General features: G+C 38.6%; 1 protein-coding gene across 1 annotated transcript in view; it reads left to right on the top strand.

Moving 5' to 3' along the window:
• dpydb (dihydropyrimidine dehydrogenase b) overlaps window positions 1–18,892 on the top strand; it is a 29,457-nt gene that overhangs the window by 1,119 nt on the left and 9,446 nt on the right. Inside the window, exons 2-19 of the mRNA XM_042497610.1 lie at window positions 1,201–1,311; window positions 1,503–1,585; window positions 2,454–2,541; window positions 2,704–2,865; window positions 3,744–3,940; window positions 4,548–4,629; window positions 4,979–5,066; window positions 6,070–6,177; window positions 6,924–7,093; window positions 7,200–7,410; window positions 8,346–8,530; window positions 9,401–9,616; window positions 12,381–12,545; window positions 13,926–13,994; window positions 14,216–14,299; window positions 15,276–15,396; window positions 15,560–15,679; window positions 17,485–17,627. Of these exons, the coding sequence (XP_042353544.1) occupies window positions 1,201–1,311; window positions 1,503–1,585; window positions 2,454–2,541; window positions 2,704–2,865; window positions 3,744–3,940; window positions 4,548–4,629; window positions 4,979–5,066; window positions 6,070–6,177; window positions 6,924–7,093; window positions 7,200–7,410; window positions 8,346–8,530; window positions 9,401–9,616; window positions 12,381–12,545; window positions 13,926–13,994; window positions 14,216–14,299; window positions 15,276–15,396; window positions 15,560–15,679; window positions 17,485–17,627 (2,403 nt within the window). The remainder of the gene's footprint in view (window positions 1–1,200; window positions 1,312–1,502; window positions 1,586–2,453; window positions 2,542–2,703; window positions 2,866–3,743; window positions 3,941–4,547; window positions 4,630–4,978; window positions 5,067–6,069; window positions 6,178–6,923; window positions 7,094–7,199; window positions 7,411–8,345; window positions 8,531–9,400; window positions 9,617–12,380; window positions 12,546–13,925; window positions 13,995–14,215; window positions 14,300–15,275; window positions 15,397–15,559; window positions 15,680–17,484; window positions 17,628–18,892) is intronic.

Below are 18,892 nucleotides of genomic sequence, written 5' to 3'. Positions count from 1 at the left end.
GGTAAACTATTGGAAACTAGCTATGAAAACAGTTTCGGTTTCTGTCTGGTTTTCAGCCTCACTGCCTGCCTAAACTCGACCCAGCATAGATCCACAGAGGACGCAGGACAACTCCACCCATTTCAACTCAATTTCAAGATTGTCTTGATTGTTGACGAATGAGTGTTGGGTTGAAAATCTCAAAGATTTTTCACGTTAGTTATTAAGCCAACAAATTAATTTCTTGAATAACATAAATCATGTTAGGACCAATCTATTTCTTAAGTGAAATCACTTGATTTTAATTAAATAGCTAAATGGGGACATTGTTTTATCAAGTTGTTGCCCTATTTAATTTAATAAATAGTGCGCTGTGCCATATATTTATTAAACATATTTATTGCAATTTTTAAATATACATACTCTGTTTTAAATGATATTCATTCTCTTTTTAAATAATATTTATGTTCCTTTTTAAACAATATTCACAATAACTGTTAAATAATTTTGAATCAAACTGTCAAGCAAAATTAATCAGTGTTACTGACACTGATGATCACTTAATCACTGGTCACGTTATTTGGTAAGGCCTCAAATAGGACCATTAGAACATAAGCCAGTCATTTATAACATCATACATTTATGAAGTTTGTATCTGGCTTTTGTAGTTGGATGTATTTTCTGTTGCAAAAAAAAATCTCAGTATGGAAAATGTATCTGTAACCTCAGGGCACTGCCTCAGCAGCTCATCATCTTATCATCTTGATCCCCAACTCTTCAAACAAGCAAACTCCTGACAATGTTCCATAGTTTAAAGGTTTTTTTCAGCAGATCTGTGCCTCTCTGTGCTAACAGGTCCCCAAATTGGACCCCTACCTCCCCCTGGCTGCTCCTTTAAATCCTGTCCATGGATATCACAAGCTGAATCAATAATTAACGTTTGACCTTGAAATAATAGAATAAGAAATATATATACAGCAACCCAGCTGCTCTTAATTTCCTGTGATAAGTAGTTCATTTTTTTAGGTGTCAAAAAAAAAAACACACAAAAACACAAACATACAGGTCATCAAAAATCTTTTCTGGCACTTTGTAGATCGGTTTCCAGGAGTAGCTGACTCATAATAAATAACAACCTCGGGAGAATAGAGTAGGATTCTATTTGTGTCCAAGTTAAAGAATTCAGAGTTTTAAGGAGGTTTTGCTTGATTTCATCACCAGAGCATCCTCGCTCTGAATCCCAGGGTGAAGACTCACGCTCAGATCATGTCCACGGCGAGCAAGAAGAGAGAAAAGAAACAATGGAAGAGAAACCCTGACAGGAGCTGTGATGTGAGTACACACACATGCACACACACACACACACACAAAACTTGGCTTTGGTTGCACAGTTTAGTAGATGTAGCATTAGTGCAACGTTTCTCCCTCCATATCTCTCAACCCACTCTTGCATTTTTTTCTCCCTTTTTTAAAAAATAATTTTCATAGTTTGATTTCCTGCCCTCTTTCTCTCTTCCTTTCAGTCTTGTGTGAAGTTAGAGAACAACTTTGACGATATCAAACACACAACACTGAGCGAGCGCGGAGCTCTACGGGAAGCACTTAGGTGAGAATTCATTACTCTGATCATTTTTTCATGTAAAGTACCACTTTAAACTGCCATATACCAAGCACCCAATCTCACAAACTTACTCTCAGATGACGGTATATGTTGCCTCCTACAGGTAAAGAAAGTAGTAGCTGCTACTATATAATCACCTGTGTCTCCTGCAGGAAATGATTCAAGATAATGATTTCCACTAGGGATGTGGTGAACATGTGTCTGATAGACTCCAAAAAATGCCACAGGGAAGTAGCTTATTTAGCACATTTACTACTATTCATGACAGAATTTAGAATGACAATCAACTTAATTATTTCCTGAATTTTGTTTTGGTTACCATATTCTCTAAATGTATGTTGAAATGCATGAAAAATTAGATTTAAAAAACAGGGGAGGAACCCAGCGCCCCTTTATTGTGCCAAAGTTACGCTCTTGTATCCAGCAGCTACATTGCCATGAAACTCTACACACTCTGCACGTTTGCACTGTTGCTGTGAGCTTGTTATCCTGCTGATGTTAGGATTTAGCTCAAAGCACCACAGACAGACTGTGGCAATCAGCTTGATTTCAGCCCTGCACAATAGTTTGATATCCAGTTACTTCAACAATCATTATCAGTGCATCACCTCATTTTTTGAACTCTTATTTATGGATTTTTTTTTCTCTATTTGTGATATTTCTAGTGATAATATCTATTAAAAAAAAAAACAGCAGCAGACAGCAGTGCTAATAAAATGTTTTGTGCGTTGTTGGATGTTGTTGACTTTACATCATAGTCGCCATGATGCTTGCTGCTTTCTTGGACCAGTCTGAAACAAGGATTTTTCATAATTTAGTTAAACTGTCAAATAAAAGTGAAATCTGTGTTTAGGTGTCTGAAATGTGCAGATGCCCCCTGTCAGAAGAGCTGCCCCACTAACCTGGACATAAAGACATTTATTACAAGCATCGCTAGCAAGGTACGCAAAGTCACAGTGCCAGTTCATTAAAGTGTAAGATGTCTAAGAAGAACAAAGGATAAAGGAACAGTACACAGAAAATTATATGCAACAGTTCTAAAGTTATGATCTTATCATTTGTGTGTGTGTGTGTGTGTGTGTGTGTGTGTGTGTGTGTACCAGAACTACTATGGGGCAGCGCGGGCCATCCTCTCTGACAATCCTCTGGGTTTGACCTGTGGAATGGTGTGTCCCACATCAGAGCTGTGTGTGGGGGGGTGTAACTTGTATGCCTCTGAGGAGGGGCCCATTAACATCGGAGGGCTCCAGCAGTTTGCTACTGAGGTACACAGCATTTATAACTGCCATGTTTTCTGCAAAAAACATATGATAAATAGTTTCTGTAATTCTGAAAAGACACAATGTAAATTGGGCAAATTAATGGCGTCCCAGAACATCAACAACAGACGCAGGAGGATACCAAACCCGTCTTATGTAGACGTGTACGGTACTGACTAAGCAGGGATATTTGACAAGCTGGGATGAAAATGCATGAGAAACTCTAAAACCAAGGCCGGATTACTAGTGCTATCAAACAGGGCTCACAAGGCAGGATTCCATTAACCTTCATAATGTGCAACTGAAATTGTGAAGATAAAATACGTTTTATGGTAACAATTTTTTTAGGTCACATGATGCTATAGCTCTGCGCTTGTTGGTAGAAACTGGCATGATGCAGAAGGCACTACAAGATGTGTCATTGCATTGCATAACTTCAAAAGCTGAGTAGATCATCCAAAAGTTTAGAATCCACAGTTCCTCTGTGAAACTGTGGACTATCACCTCCCAGAAATCGGTCTTATTTCCACATTTGCTTACAAAACTTGTAGTCCTAGTGTAATTTTTAAGTTTTGTGCAAATCTGTAATGTAAACCCACCTACAGTCTTGATCAGCGAAGTGAATTTTTGCTCAGTTATCCAACAGTGGGTGATAAACTAGACAATTTTCTATTTTACAAGTGAAACAATGTATTTTTAAGTGAAGCATCAAAATGTTATTGCCAATTGGGGCCACAGTGGCTATTGTTCAGTGAAAGGTACAAAGCCTCACTCTAAAGTCAGCCATGTTGTGTTGAGAATTATATTATAGTTGAGATATGAATACTGTCTGTTAAATGGCCTGACAAGTGTATTATTCCAAATGCATTTGTCTTTTTCCGTAGGTGTTTAGCAAGATGGGCATCCCTCAGATCAGGAATCCTGAACTCCCACCAGCCCATGAGATGCCAGAGTCTTACCATGCCCCCATAGCTCTGATTGGTTGTGGCCCAGCATCAATCAGCTGTGCCTCCTTCCTGGCCCGTCTTGGATATGATAACATTACCATATTTGAGAAGCAGAAGTACATTGGAGGGCTGAGGTAACATATTATCACGGTCATCACCATCAGCATCATCATCAGCATCATTATATCATAATGTTTTATAATAATTTGTTAAGTATGATATGGGGTAAAATTATGTATTATTTTTAATTCAAAATTTATTGTAGGACTTTTTAAAATGTACTGTTATGAAAACATGTTACACATAATAACACAAAGCCAGGCTGAAGATATAACAAATGCTGTTAATGAAAAATTAGAAATTCTCAATAAAGCAAAATAATACAAAACTCCTTCCAACCTGAAGGGCTTTTTAAATAAATTTTTGTTTTTATTTTGTTCCATAAGTTAATTATCTTGCAAGTTTTTTTGTGCACACAAGATAATTTACTATAAATTCATATGTGTCTCTAACAACTTTAGATGCAAACAATGTAATCGACAAAAGTCAGCAAATCAGGTTCTATTTTTTTCTACGAACAAGAAAAAAAACAATGTTGAGAATAACTTCTGTAACCTCTTAAACTAAGTTATACGGTAGAAAGTCAAAATGGCAGAAGAAGCAAGACATGAGATGATATCAAACAAAGTAAAAGGGGGACTAAAAAAAGGAAGTTCAACAAATATGGTTTCCTCCCTGCAGCACATCGGAAATCCCTCAGTTCCGGCTTCCCTATGAGGTTGTCCAGTTTGAAATAGACCTGATGAAGGATTTGGGCGTCAAGGTCGGACTCATGAAACATACACATGTCTACTTATTGTGTAAAATGCTGGAATACATACAGTATTTCAAAAACTGTTTATTTATTAAGATATCTGTAGTCTTCTCTTTTTGATGTTTTGGTATATTATAATAATAATGAAATGTGTATTAAAATGTGATACCAAACCTTTCAAATGTAACATAAATCCCTTATTGGAATGAAAATGGCTGAAAATGAAATAATAAGAGCTGATTCATGATGTTGGATATTCCTGAACACCAGGACAATAATGCTGTGTTGTGTTGTGTCCTTTGGTTAAATGTGTGTTTGTGTGTGTGTGTGTGTGTGTGTGTGTGTATACACACTCTAGGTGGTGTGTGAGAAGGGTCTGGGTGTTAACGGAATGACTTTGACTTCGCTGAAAGAGGAAGGATTTAAGGCTGTCTTCATTGGGATTGGTGAGTGCGTCGTTCAGCATTTCAGAGAACACTTTTGCATTTGGTCTGTTGAGATGGTTTCTATTACAGATTTGTGCAAAACTTAAGTGATATTTTCGAAATGTCAATTAAACGCAATTGAGAGATGGCTACATTTCCATTGAGTGATGTAAGGCGACTTCTCCGCTCCTCCGCCAAGGCCACGATATACGAGCACCAATGGAAAGGCAAGCCCCTTATACGTGGGAGCGGCCACGTATGAGCGATTTCTGGGAGGCGATAGTCCACGATTTCACAAAGGAATTGTGGATTCAAAACTTCCAGATGAAATAAATAAAATTGAAATAGCATTACTTAGCTAACGCTAATGAAAAAAATGATTTGAACAGTTAGCTAAAAGTAACAGATAAAGCTGAGATAGCATTAATTAGCTGACGCTAATGAATAAACATTTGAAATAGTTAGTTAAAAGTAACTGATAAACAGCTGAAATAGTGTTGGTTAACACTGATGAATGAAGTTGAAAGTTAGCGAAAAGTAGCCAACTGATAAAAAGTTGAATAACATTAGTTAGCTAATGCTGATTAAAGCACTTAGCTAAAAGTAGCCTAACTAATAAACTGCTGAAATAGCTTAGTTATCTAACACTGATGAATTTAATGAATCAATGTTACATTCAGGGTTGGAAATTAACTTTTATTTTCCACCTGCCACTATGGCTGGTGGACAATAAAAGTCACAGAGTCACATTCATCCATTCACACACTGGTGGTCGAGGCTAACAAGGAGGGTTTAGTATCTTGCCCAAGGGTAATTTGACATACATACAGAAGAAGCCAGTGATCAAACTGCCAGTCTTACGATTAGTGTACGACCCACTCTACCTCCTGAGTCACAGCCGCCCTTCACCATGCTCTACCGTAGTAAATTATGGTTTGGTGCTATATTAATGCTCTGAATGTCGTATACAGCATCTTTGAATTAGACGCTCATTTTCTTCTATTGTATGTGTGTGTGACTCCAGGACTCCCTCAAGCAAACAGAGCTAAAATCTTCCAGGATTTAACTATGGATCAAGGCTTCTTCACTTCTAAAGACTTTCTGCCAATGGTGGCCTCAGCCAGCAAGAAAGGTACTCAGAATACATACGCACATATGCACACACGCACACATGTACACATGCACACAGAGCATGCATATGCTTCAAACATTTAGAGTAATTATACAACACAAACACAACTGGTTCACTGGTGACATCACTTCAACCAACAAATATAGTATGTAGGTATAAATGAGGAACTCTTGTGAACTAGTGCAAATACAGCTAAAATTACCGCCACACATTTGTATGCCTCTGCAGACCAGTTGCACTCCAAGTTGCATTTAAAGTAAATTTAAGTGCAACTTGGTGTGCAACTGGTATGATAAAGTGCTGATGCACTTATCATTATATGAAATTTTAGTGCATAAAGTCTTGAGTTATGGCCTAAAACATGTTTAATGAGGTCACAGTGGCCTTGACCTTTGACCGCCAAATTCTTGATTTAATTTCTTGTGGACGTTTGAAGAAATTGCCTCAAGGTGTTCTTGAGATATTGCATTCACAAGAATGAGATAGACAAGGTCTCTATAACTTTGACCTTTGACATATGACCAAAATATTTTAGTTATTTCGTCCTTGAGTCCAACTGGATATTTGTGCTAAATTTGAAGAAAGTACCTAAAGGTATTCTTAATTAATTATAAGGCGCATGAATGCACAGGCATACAACCCAAAAACAATGCCTCCAGGTCACAACTATTGCCTGCATGGAGGCATAAAAATTGTATATTTGTATTTGTATATTGTATATTTTCTCTCTGTCTCACTTCGCCCAGGCATGTGTCAGTGTCGCTCCTCCCTGCCAGAGTTAAGAGGTGTAGTGATAGTCCTGGGGGCGGGTGACACAGCGTTTGACTGCGCCACCTCAGCTCTCCGCTGTGGAGCCAAGAGAGTCTTTGTCTGCTTCAGGAAGGGATTCACTAACATCAGGGCTGTTCCTGAGGAGGTACAGATGGATGGATGGATGGATGGACAGACAGACAGATGGTGGATGGATGGATGGATGGGCAGATGGAAACAGAATACTAAATACATGTGTTTTTTTCTGTCAGATGGAGTTGGCTAAAGAGGAGCAGTGTGAGTTCCTACCTTTCCTCTCTCCTCGTGAGGTCATTATGAAGAACGGTCGGGTTTCTGGGCTGCAGTTCTGTCGCACTGAGCAGACCGAGGACGGTGATTGGCTGGAAGATGAAGACCAAGTTGTCAGGCTGAAGGCTGATTACATCATCAGTGCCTTTGGTTCGATGCTCAATGAGCCACAAGGTGCATAACAAAAACTGAGTCTTTGAGCTTTTCAGATTTGTAAGTTATTATTGATGATTCTGTGGGACAGGGATACTTCACTTGCTTTGATTGGGAGCCACTTTTGCAAAATGATAGGAGACCAGGGCCAATCACGGCAGCCCAGTACATGTTTCAGTTATTTCAGAAAATTACCAAAATTTGGGAATATGTCTAGGATTTTAGGACATTTCTAGAATTTTAAGAACATTTTTTGATTTTAGGGCATTTCTAGGATTTTGTGACATTTCTCACATTTGAAGACATTTTTTGGATTTGAGGACATTTCTAGGATGTCAGGACATTTCTAGGATTCTAGACATTTTTAATATGTTAGGGATGTTTATAGGATTTGAGGACATTTCCAGGATTTTGGGATGTTTCTAGGATTTTAGTAGATTTCTTGAATTTGACGACATTTATGGGATTTTAGGACATTTATTTGATTTAAGCAAATTGCTAGAATTGTAGGATGTTTCTAGGGTTTTCAGGCATATCTTGGATTTTAGGGCATTTCCAGGATTTTAGGACATTTCTGGGATTTTCAGATATTTCGAGGTGTATAAGAATTCAGGTTTTTGGGACATTTCTAGAATTTTAGGACATCAGGGGCTTAGCTAAGATCTCTGTTGGGAGATGCAGGGTATGCTCCACTGGCATTTTTTCAATGTACAAGCTCTATTTTGATGCTGTTTAATGCACTCTGGCAGTTTATATAAATTAAAAGTACAAAAACAATTCCCAATGTCAATCATTTATTTTTATTCTGAATTAGAAAATGCTTGAGGGGGAAACTCGGCTTCCTATCGGGGGCCAGTTGAGTGTCATTGCTGTAGGATAATGCAGAACATCAATGGGGAGATGACGTATCTTCAGACATAACCTAAGCCATGTATTGTATGTGTGTGTGTGTGTAGTGAGCGCAGCCATGGCTCCTGTGAAGATGACCCGCTGGGGTACTCCGGAGGTGAACAGTGACACCATGCAGACCAGTGAGCCCTGGGTGTTTGCAGGAGGAGACATTGCTGGTTTGGCGAACACCACAGTGGAATCAGTGAATGATGGCAAACAGGCCTCATGGCACATTCACAGATACATGCAGGTAAATCTGTTTTTGCTTCAAACATTCAGCACATCTTTAAAATCCATGGCTCCGACCAGATCTAATCCAGCTGCAACCAGTGACAAGGAGCTCACTCACATACATGTATATGATGTTTATATTGAGATCTTATATAAAGCATAAATATAATTATGTGATGTCATCATATACAACAGCCTATCAGGTTCTCTGTGTGCGTACCTGTGCAGTTGGAACCAGGATGAAAGAAGCCTTTTTTAATTTAATGTTTAATGTAATATGAGATTTGATACCAAATCATTCTATTTGGTATTTGTTTCTAGTTTGATTCACGTTTGATATTTTGTCAACACAGTTCATAAATGTGATTCTGTTTGTACCTGAGTACCTGAATGCACCACACAACAAGCACACTTTTTTTCATTGTACATTTCTGCAAACAACAGATGTGTTGCATTTCAGATTATTATGTAGCAGATCCATAGAAACGTTACGTTTCAACAATGTTCTGATTATGTTTGAGCACAAAAGCCACTTGGTTATGGTGAAAGATCATGTTTTGGCTTAAAATACATGGTTTTGAGGGCAAATTTCCCTCTGAAAAAGCACCAATGTCTTTGTAAAAATCCACTGCCTTTTGTGCCAATATCCCCTCTGGAAAAAGCTGCTGGAAACACAGCAGGACTCACTAAAAAACAACCAGTTGGTTGTAATTGAACAGTGATCTGCAGCTTGACAGGTGTCTCTACATGTGTGTCTACTACATCACTTTCAAAACATTAATATGCTACATATGAAATAAGCAAATCTATTTGTGTGTTGCACAAACAGTCAGTGCCAGCATTATCTTCTGAGTCAAATATTTTTTTTCCATGTCCCTTCCTCCTGCAGTCGCTGCATGGACAGACAGTGGACCCAGTCCCGAAGCTTCCGTTGTTCTACAGCGCTATCGATAAGGTGGACATCAGTGTTGAGGTGTGTGGAATAAAATTTCCCAACCCGTTTGGCCTGGCATCTGCTCCTCCCACCACCAGCACAGCTATGATCAGGCGAGCTTTCGAACAGGGATGGGGCTTTGCACTGACCAAGACATTTGGACTGGATAAGGTACAGTACACACACACACACACACACACACACACACACACACACACACACACACACACACAGTGAAAGGTAATAAGCAAGCACATAATGTTGCACACTAGTTTGCAAAAATGAGTGATTAATTTATCCATCAGTTCTTTTATAAAAAGCCCAGGTGGCAAACCTCTTAGCTGCTTTAGGTCTGATACATTTAACCTAAGTAGACCTAAGAATAAAGGCAACCTATACATTTTAGATATAAGTATATTACTATCAACAACAACTGAATGTAGCCAGAACTCTCCGGAATCCACTTTATAGTGTTTCCCTGTTTTAGTCAAGCTATTTTGACTTAGCTCAGCAAAAGTAGCACAATACTGCAGGGCCGCAATCAATAATCAGTTTCATTGCTGATTGGTCTGCCAGCAATTTTCTCCAGTTTAGTGTATAAGTTGTCAGAGAAAGTAAAATTAACCATCACGGTGTGGTAAAGCCTAATTTAGCAGTTTGTTTTGTTTATTGGTCCGCAGCTTTTAAATCTTCAGTTCACTATGTACAATCATACAATTAGCAAACATTCATATTTGAGACTGGAACCAGTGTTTTTTTGTCTCTGCACTGGTGATAGCTGAAGCTGGAGGCAATATGTTTCCGGGTTGTCTGTCCATCCAGCTCACCTATTCTCATGAACACAGTATCTCAAGAATGCATTTTGGGAATTTGGGGAGATTTAGCACAAACTGCCACATGGACACAAGAACTTACATCAATATGTTGTGCAAAAACATTTTTCTGGGTCATTACTAAATGTCTTGTCTCAGAAACAAAAGGGGAGACTTTTGGTCAGATACTGAATTCGTGACACTAATCTTGAAACTGTGCTGATGGTATAAATCTTCTGCGCTCTGTGTGAAGCATCCCTGTTTCACACACATGGATGTAAAGTGTTGTGGTAGATTTTAAGAGGGATATATCGTGGGTTACTACATATTGATTATGTTCCATATGTTACTATATCCTCCCATTTATGTTCTCTATATGTTGGGGGTTATTTAGAGATACATATTGGAATAGTTGTACTCATGCATAAGGAGAAGCAACCACACCCTGTGTGACCTGTAAGGTTGATGAACAACTTATGACAGAGTTAGGCAACTGTGTGGAAAACCACTACTGCCAAAAAGGAGACAGGGAGATAGAGACAATGTGGTAATGTTCATGATACTTTCCCAGAACTTAGTCTAGGAAGAAGCTTGATTAGGTGAAGGATCATCGTTACTGTGAGGAAAAGGAGGGGGTTTCTGGCCGGTTAGGGGAGGGATCGGCAGGAAGATAATTAGGCTATACGAGAGGTGAAATATGCTAAAGTGGGTGGATTTTTTCATTGGCCGACAGCCCCATCACTTTGTGAATTTTCTCGTGTAAACTGATAAGTTTTTATTAAATATATCTGTGTTATAGCTACATCCTGCCAGCTCTGTACAATTTCTATTCAACCACACCATAAATGCAACTTGACTGGTGTGCAGAGACGTGGCTTTAATCCGAGTTTCTTTTTGCGTCTTTGCTAAAACAAAGTTGATGAAACAATGAGTTGATTATAAGAATTGGTACCACTGATTTTTGGCCAGTTGATTAAAGTGACTTATCACTGCTGGAATGATGATTTTTATTTTATTTTATTTTCTATAAGACAGGGCTGTGTTTGCAGAAGAAAGATGCAAATACCTTTGAAACAGAAAAAAAGTGCTCAAGAGGTAAAAAACTTACAGCTACCAGAATGCAGAGTTTTTTTAGAACTTCTTTAAGGCATCCTCAGACATTTACTCATATCCCACAAGACATTTTAAGAAGGTAGAAAGTAGATTTATTGATCATTTTTTAAACAAAGTTGAAAAAACACAAATGACATTTGTCCTTCATCCTGCTTTATCTTTGGAGTTGAAGGATGAGTTGATTAGAAACAGCAGCTGCTATGACAATTCCATCCGATTGTTTGGTCATCTTGCTGCTCATGGCATCACACAATTCCTGCAGTGCATTTTTGAATTTGCATCAGAGTCTTGAGTTATGATGGCTCCCAACAAGGTCCGCCCATCCAGTGCAACAGCTTGATCTGGGATGTTAAGGGTTAACCATGTCTCTGTGAAGATGTGCGCAGGGCAGTCTCTGATTTTGCGATGCCGAGTGAGTCTCAATCACACCCAATCCACTTTATTCTCCTGCGAGCGGACATTAGCCAGGCGAAGGCTTGGTAGAGGAACAGCTAAGGACTTTAATCTTCCGTATTGTTGGACTTCCCCTTATGAATATTCATTGAAATACAAAAAACATCTCTTTGGAACAACCTGCGTTCATCACTACAATGAATATCAACATTAACATTATTTTAAAAAAAACATCAGAAAAGGACTGATTAGCAAAGACTCATAGTACTTGATTCATTTATTTAAAATACATTTTGCTTTGTTCATACAAACTTCTTGTCATTTGTGTATTTTTATCTGCTTTGTATTACTGTTTAGTCTTGAAATGTTTTTAATCTTTTTTCTTTCTTACAATGATTATAGTTATTTGATAGGGGAGATATCTCCATAAGCCATTTTTGGCTTATAACCTCTCCCGTAAAAGTGCTGAAACTTTTTAATTTTCTTTCTGTTCTTTCTATACATGTGTTTGTGCAAATAAAACTAAACTAACTAACTAGCTAAAAAAACAATCAGCCTGTCACAGCCACCAATGTCTCACCACTGAACAATGAGCCCCTCTGTAAAACTGTCTGCAGGATCTGGTGACCAACGTGTCTCCTCGTATTGTGCGTGGAACCACCTCAGGTCCTGTGTATGGACCAGGTCAAGGCTCCTTCCTCAACATCGAGCTCATCAGTGAGAAGACAGCAGCCTACTGGTGTCAGACGGTTGCCGAGCTGAAGAGGGACTTCCCCAATAATGTGAGTTTATTATCACATCAGGTTTTTCTTTGGAGTTCTTCACCGACTCTGTTTTATGAAGAACATAGAAAGCAGCTTTGAAAATTGCTCCTTATTATGTTATCTTTGCAAAACAAGATGTGGTGAGCAGTGGTGACCTGCCATAGGCGATACAGGCGGTAGCCAAGGGTGCCATCCCAAGGTGGGCGCTAAAATTGCGCCCTGAAAAAAAGTTCAAGTGAGTCATAGCCTGTGATGTAGTCTTTGATGGCTAACGTCAAAGTTACATTTCCGTCAGGGCCACTTCAGTCAAAGAAAACTTTTACTTTTATTTGTAATATGATATATTGGTGGTATGACTTTGTTCTGGGCACTCTCTGCCTTTGGCTTTCCTCTAAGAATGTGGAAGAGTGGAGAGGTTTGCTCTGCACATTGAACAAATACAGCTGTTTGAAGAAGAACTTTTTTGATTTTTTCACGGCAATATAAAATAGATATTAGAGAGAAAATTGTGATGTACGCTATGCTGTAAAAAAGCTTTTAAAGCATTTTTTTTCTTTTTCTAAAATGTGTTTTTCATATCAAAGAAAGAATTGTTTTTCATAAATATGTAGCATTTTTTGTTTGATTATTTTTTATTATGTAATAACAAAATATATTTAAAAAAATGAAACAACAAAAACATAATAAATAACAATATACAATCATCGACATCGGAATGATACCTAATGTACAGCCTGCAGGCCTAATCTGGCCCTGATAGGGTGCCAGGTGGTCCCCCAAACATTTTCTAATTCACAACAAAAATAGTGATTCACACTGGGAATTGCAGAGTGCAAAAAAAAAGTATCAAAATAGAGCTTGTTTATTAAAAAAAAGTGACGGTAGAGGATTCCCTGCAAGCGCTGACAGAGGTCCTAGCTAAGCCCCTAATGTCCTAAAATCCAAGAAAGATTGTGAAATTGTGCTTAAGTCATAGAAAGGTCCTAAATACTAGAAATATCTGAAAATCGTAGAACCGTTAAAAATCCTGGAAACCTGTTAAAACCCTAGAAATGTCCTAAAATCCTTGAAACATGAATTGGGCTGCTGCAACTGGCCCCTGGCCTGTCATTTTGCAGGAGTGGCCCCCAATCAAAGCAAGTTGAATATCCCAGGGCTATTGGCTGTCGGCTAAATGTACTCAAAGCAGCATAGATGGTGACTGTACAGGTGCATGTACAGTTTAAATAGATTTGTAAAACTCTTTGTATTGTCTGATCAAGAACCATGATGAGATTCATCTTTCAATCAGGTCACTGTGTTTGAAACATAATGCATGGTGGCTGGAAGAATGGGTCAACAAATGGTTTGACATCTTTTGGACATTTGAAAATTACCCTCTGCCTGTCTCTCTGTCAGGTGGTGATCTCCAGTATAATGTGTGCTTACAACAAGGATGACTGGACAGAGCTAGCCAAGATGGCAGAGGTGAGAAAAATCACAGGCCAGATTATTTACCATTCACAGAATTTACACATTATAATTAGTCTGTAATCACATGTGCATACACAGGTTACAGCTGTGTGGTTTGTGAAGGTGTGAAATTAATTCAATTGTGTGTGTGTGTGTGTGTGTGTGTGTGTGTGTGTGTGTGTGTATTTGTGTGTGTGTGTGTGTGTGTGTGTGTGTGTGTGTGTGTGTGTGTTCAGAAATCAGGACCAGATGCATTGGAGCTGAACCTGTCTTGTCCTCATGGCATGGGAGAGAGAGGCATGGGACTGGCATGTGGACAGGTAAACACACACACACACACACACACACACACACACACACACACAAGAGAAGAGAAGGTGGAAGCATGTCTCCATGTCTACTTTAAACAAAGTGGTTTAAATTAAAAATGCTATGACATGGGTATCCAATTAGTTTTGAACAGGGGCCACATTAAATAATGTAAAAATACCAGGAAGCCAGCTGCCTCTCACATCATACAGGTTATAAAAACAACAGAAAAAATCACATAGAAAGGACAAAACCCAGCTGTTTTAAAATATTCAACTCTCCACCACTCCTGAAAGCAGCAGCCCTCGCTGTCCACTTGATATGTCTTTGCTGTGGCCATGTCTGCTACCTTGTGGGGAACAATATGTTGTTAGGGAACTGTTAATTTGCCTGTTTACTGTCTATTTATAAAAATCATTAGTTTTGCCTACACAGCTCCTATTTGGTGCATCTACAAAATGTATGATTGCCGTTGTGAGGTGAATGAATATAAATGCAAAGGGATCTTACTTGATTATCCTGTTTAGTGTTATTTTATAGGCTAGTGTATTTTGAAATACAAGCCAAGGCCTGTTTATGCCATCCTGCCGCTTTCCATGCGGATGTGACTGGTTCCATACGGCTGTGTTTTCACTTGATGCCATCCAACAGTTGTCATACGGATGTGAGAGGTGGCTTTTGGCTTCGTGATCTTATGCCAAAAGCACTGTCAGAGTGGTTTGTTTACCAGGAAATGCATACAGACATGTCAAAATTATAATCCAAACATTTGTCAAATTGCATCAAAAGGATCATTGTTTATTTATCCTCCAAAAAATGACATGGCCTTGATGTTTTTACAAAGTACAAGTATGTGTCAATCTTATGTATACAATCCTTTACACCTTCCTCTGCCATATTACAGATGTTAGAATCTTAATAAATCTTTCAAAAATGAACATTGTGATTTGCTGAATGATTTGTGTATTGACAAGTTTACGTCTTTAGGATCCGGAGTTGGTGCGTAACATCTGTCGCTGGGTGCGTGCAGCCATTTCCATCCCTTTCTTTGCCAAACTGACACCAAATGTTACCAATATTGTCGACATTGCTAGGGCCGCTCATGAAGGTGAGGACATTTTATCTCACCATGCTCACTTGTCTTTACTTCCTCCACATCATATCTGCTACCGTATTTCTTCACATCATTTTACACTGCACAGCGCAGATCATTTACATTCAGCAATTTATGTATGTAATAAATGAATGTGTGTGATTATTGTGTTTTTTAGGTGGAGCTGATGGAGTCACAGCCACCAACACAGTCTCAGGTTTGATGGGACTGAAGGCTGACGGCTCCCCCTGGCCGAGTGTTGGAAAAGGCAAACGCACCACATATGGAGGGGTGTCGGGTAAGGACACGCACACACATGCAAACATGTCGCCCGGCATCACCTGACCAATTCACAAACAAAGAAGGCCCTCACATAAAACAAGACTGCCTCTGCATTAGAAAGACAATTAGATTAGAAGAGTGCTACGTGACCAGAGAAAACTGAGAAAAAGGATACTTTTGCTCAAAAGGGAGAAAACCTACAACCACCAGAATGCTTTACGTCTCATCAGAACAATAAATGCTCCTGCTGGTGGTCCGAAAAGATTAATTTAGTCTCCACTGAAACGTATTAATTATATTCTTATTGACAGACTTGTAAGGTGTTTTTTTTTTTACATTGACATGTTTGGACTGCTGTCTTCCTGCAGTCTTCCTCAGAAGAGTCACGTGATGTTGTGATGTGTCCCGTCAGAGGGTGTATCTCTTGATTAGCTCTATACTCTTTGTGTCCATGATGGTGGTGGCATGGTTGGTGGGAAATACGAAAATCTGAAAGTACAGCCTGTAGTTAAAGCAACAGCCTGAGATCCAGGGCGTAAAATGTTTGGCGCATTTTACGCCCTTTTCATTTTTCAATTTTTTATCATTTTGGCTGTGTTCATGCATATGGCATAAATTTTGGCAAGATTGTGTATTTTTATTCTCATTATTTCCAGCTCAGCTCCTACAATAAGTCTAAAATATAGTGTGGAAACAAAACTGTTACATTCAGACTGTTAGGTGCAAACAATGCTCAACTGAAACCCATTCAAACTGTAATTTTTGATCCCACAGGCATCAAAACATAAAAAACATGCATTTTATTATTTCTGGGTGTCTTTTGTTTTTTTATTTTCCACCTTAATTAATTCTGATATATATCTGTATAATATTTTTAAAAGCTTGATTTTGAAAAGAGCATTTTGTGCACAGAGCAATACGAGTCTGTGTAATATTTAAGTGGGCCCTAAAGCTTAATTAAGTACAATTGATAGTGACAAATTAATATAGATTAACAACAAACAAATACAAATATACAAATAAAAACATAACTCAAAGGTATGTTCCATCACAAGAAAATATCAGATCTCAGTGCTCTCATTTTTAACAATATTAGTATTGAAGTAGTATTGAAATGAAGCGAAACCACAGGCTGCTTGGACGGTAAGAGGTCTAGATAGACCTTTAGGTGTGATGTTTGTACAGTGGTCCCTCGGCATTATCATCATAACATAACACATCAACACAAACACAAAGTTCAAACCTTCTTAGAAAAATAAGTCCAGTATTATAGAATGAAACCAAAGGTCAAAACCTGTTTTCAGGCCCAAACATTTGTTTGAGAAATAAAAATATAAACATTTTCCTATAAATAATTATGATGGCTTTTAGAACTAACAAATTTAATTTTAACGATCAACCTACGAGGTTGGACTCATAAGAAATTATTAATAGTGACTCACGAGTATTTCACAGTTCCTCCGACCGTGCCTAGCGATCAAAAATTTATGTAAATTTGGCAAGCTGAACGCATTCTGTACTGTACAGGAGACACGGCACGGAGGAGATTGATCGACAATGGTCTACAGTCCCTTAGCCAATCAGGACGCAGAACACAATGCATTGTAAAAAAAAAAAAAAGCATGCAAAATTGCACTAAAAAAAATCCACGAAACTGCGAGGCCGCGAAAGGTGAACCGCGTTATAGCGAGGGACCACTGTAGTTAACATGAATGTAGACCAGAATTATCTTTTCATAGATCCTTTAGTGACTGAATGAAATAAAGTGACACATGAGGTACACACTCAGCTAGCTCTCAATAATACAAATAATGTGTGCAGGTAACGCCATCAGACCCATTGCTCTCAGAGCAGTATCAGCCATCGCCAGAGCACTTCCTGGTTTTCCAATCCTGGCCACCGGGGGCATTGACTCAGCAGAGAGCGGCCTACAGTTTCTTCACGCCGGGGCCTCGGTCTTACAGGTGATAAAGTCACTGCGATACCTAGCAGAGTGAGAGGGAAGCAGCGGTTTTCTCATGCACTCTATATTAAGAACTTGATAGCAATCACTTGCTGTTCAAAATGGCAATTTGTTTATCTAAAGTCATGCTGTTACCTTGAATGTTTGTAGAAAACCTTGCTTTTCTCACATGCCTCCAAGGAGTTGGCACTGATTTATTGGGGGCCACATTTAAAGGGATACTTCACCAATTTTTAACCAGGTTTGTATCAAAACAGGGTGGGTAGTATATGTACGTAGATGAACTGTGTTTAACTTTCTTTCCTCTAACCCATCACCTAGATCCACCAAACATTACTGCCCAGCGAATCTTCACCACATGATGCAAAATGACACAAAATGCATCATCCAGCAGAGTTTCACTGGCTGTTGCTTTGACTACAGGCTGTAATTCTGCATTTTCGTACTCGCCAACACCACAGTAACAAAGAGACAGACCCTTTCCCTCTCTTAAACTCTGACTGAAATCCTGTCAAACTGTAAAACTAGGCAGTGCTGCTGGGATACAAATCAAGATGATGTTACTGCCTGGCCTATGTTTTTGCCCAATTACCCCCCAAAAAATGTAAGGAAATTTGTAAAAAGTATATGAAGAATTACCTTAATAATAATAATTTTAAAAAGTGAACAGTATTTTTTTAATCATAATTGTAAATATACAATTATCATAATCATAAATGTAGTTTATCCCGAGCCGTTTTTCTTCTTTTTTGTTTGTCTGTTTAATCAAGTGGCTCATTGCCTTCATTTCCTCATGTTTTTTAAGGAAATCACATCCATTTGTAAAAGGCATCTGAAAGCAGCACAAGAAAAGTGATGTCATTCCACGTTTCAAACCCCATTTAGCTGTAAAAGCGAGAGTTTGTAAACAGGAAGTGGGCAATGTACTGCTTCCTGCACAGTAAAAACGGAGGCAGAAAAAAATTGGAAAAACTAAGCAGCGCTGATCAAAAAGAAACCAAGATTCCTCACTGAGTTGCGTATCTACCAACTAAAATGTTTTCAGAAACATATTTCAGCTCTTAGCTGTAATACGGGATGCTTTGTTACTAGTTGGCCACAGTTGTGTCCGACAAATGAGTTTGCATACTGCTACCCACCAGCAGAACTGGTCTGCTAAGTAAACCTGGTTCCCTATCAATCAAAAAAACAAATGTTTGCTGTTTTCCATAGATGTATGAACTCAAGGTCACACAGCATGACTCATCAATATATGCAAACACTGTA

This window comes from Plectropomus leopardus, chromosome 12 (genome assembly GCF_008729295.1).
Source record: "Plectropomus leopardus isolate mb chromosome 12, YSFRI_Pleo_2.0, whole genome shotgun sequence".
NCBI lineage: Eukaryota > Metazoa > Chordata > Actinopteri > Perciformes > Serranidae > Plectropomus > Plectropomus leopardus.
This window is presented reverse-complemented; position numbering and strand designations above follow the sequence as displayed.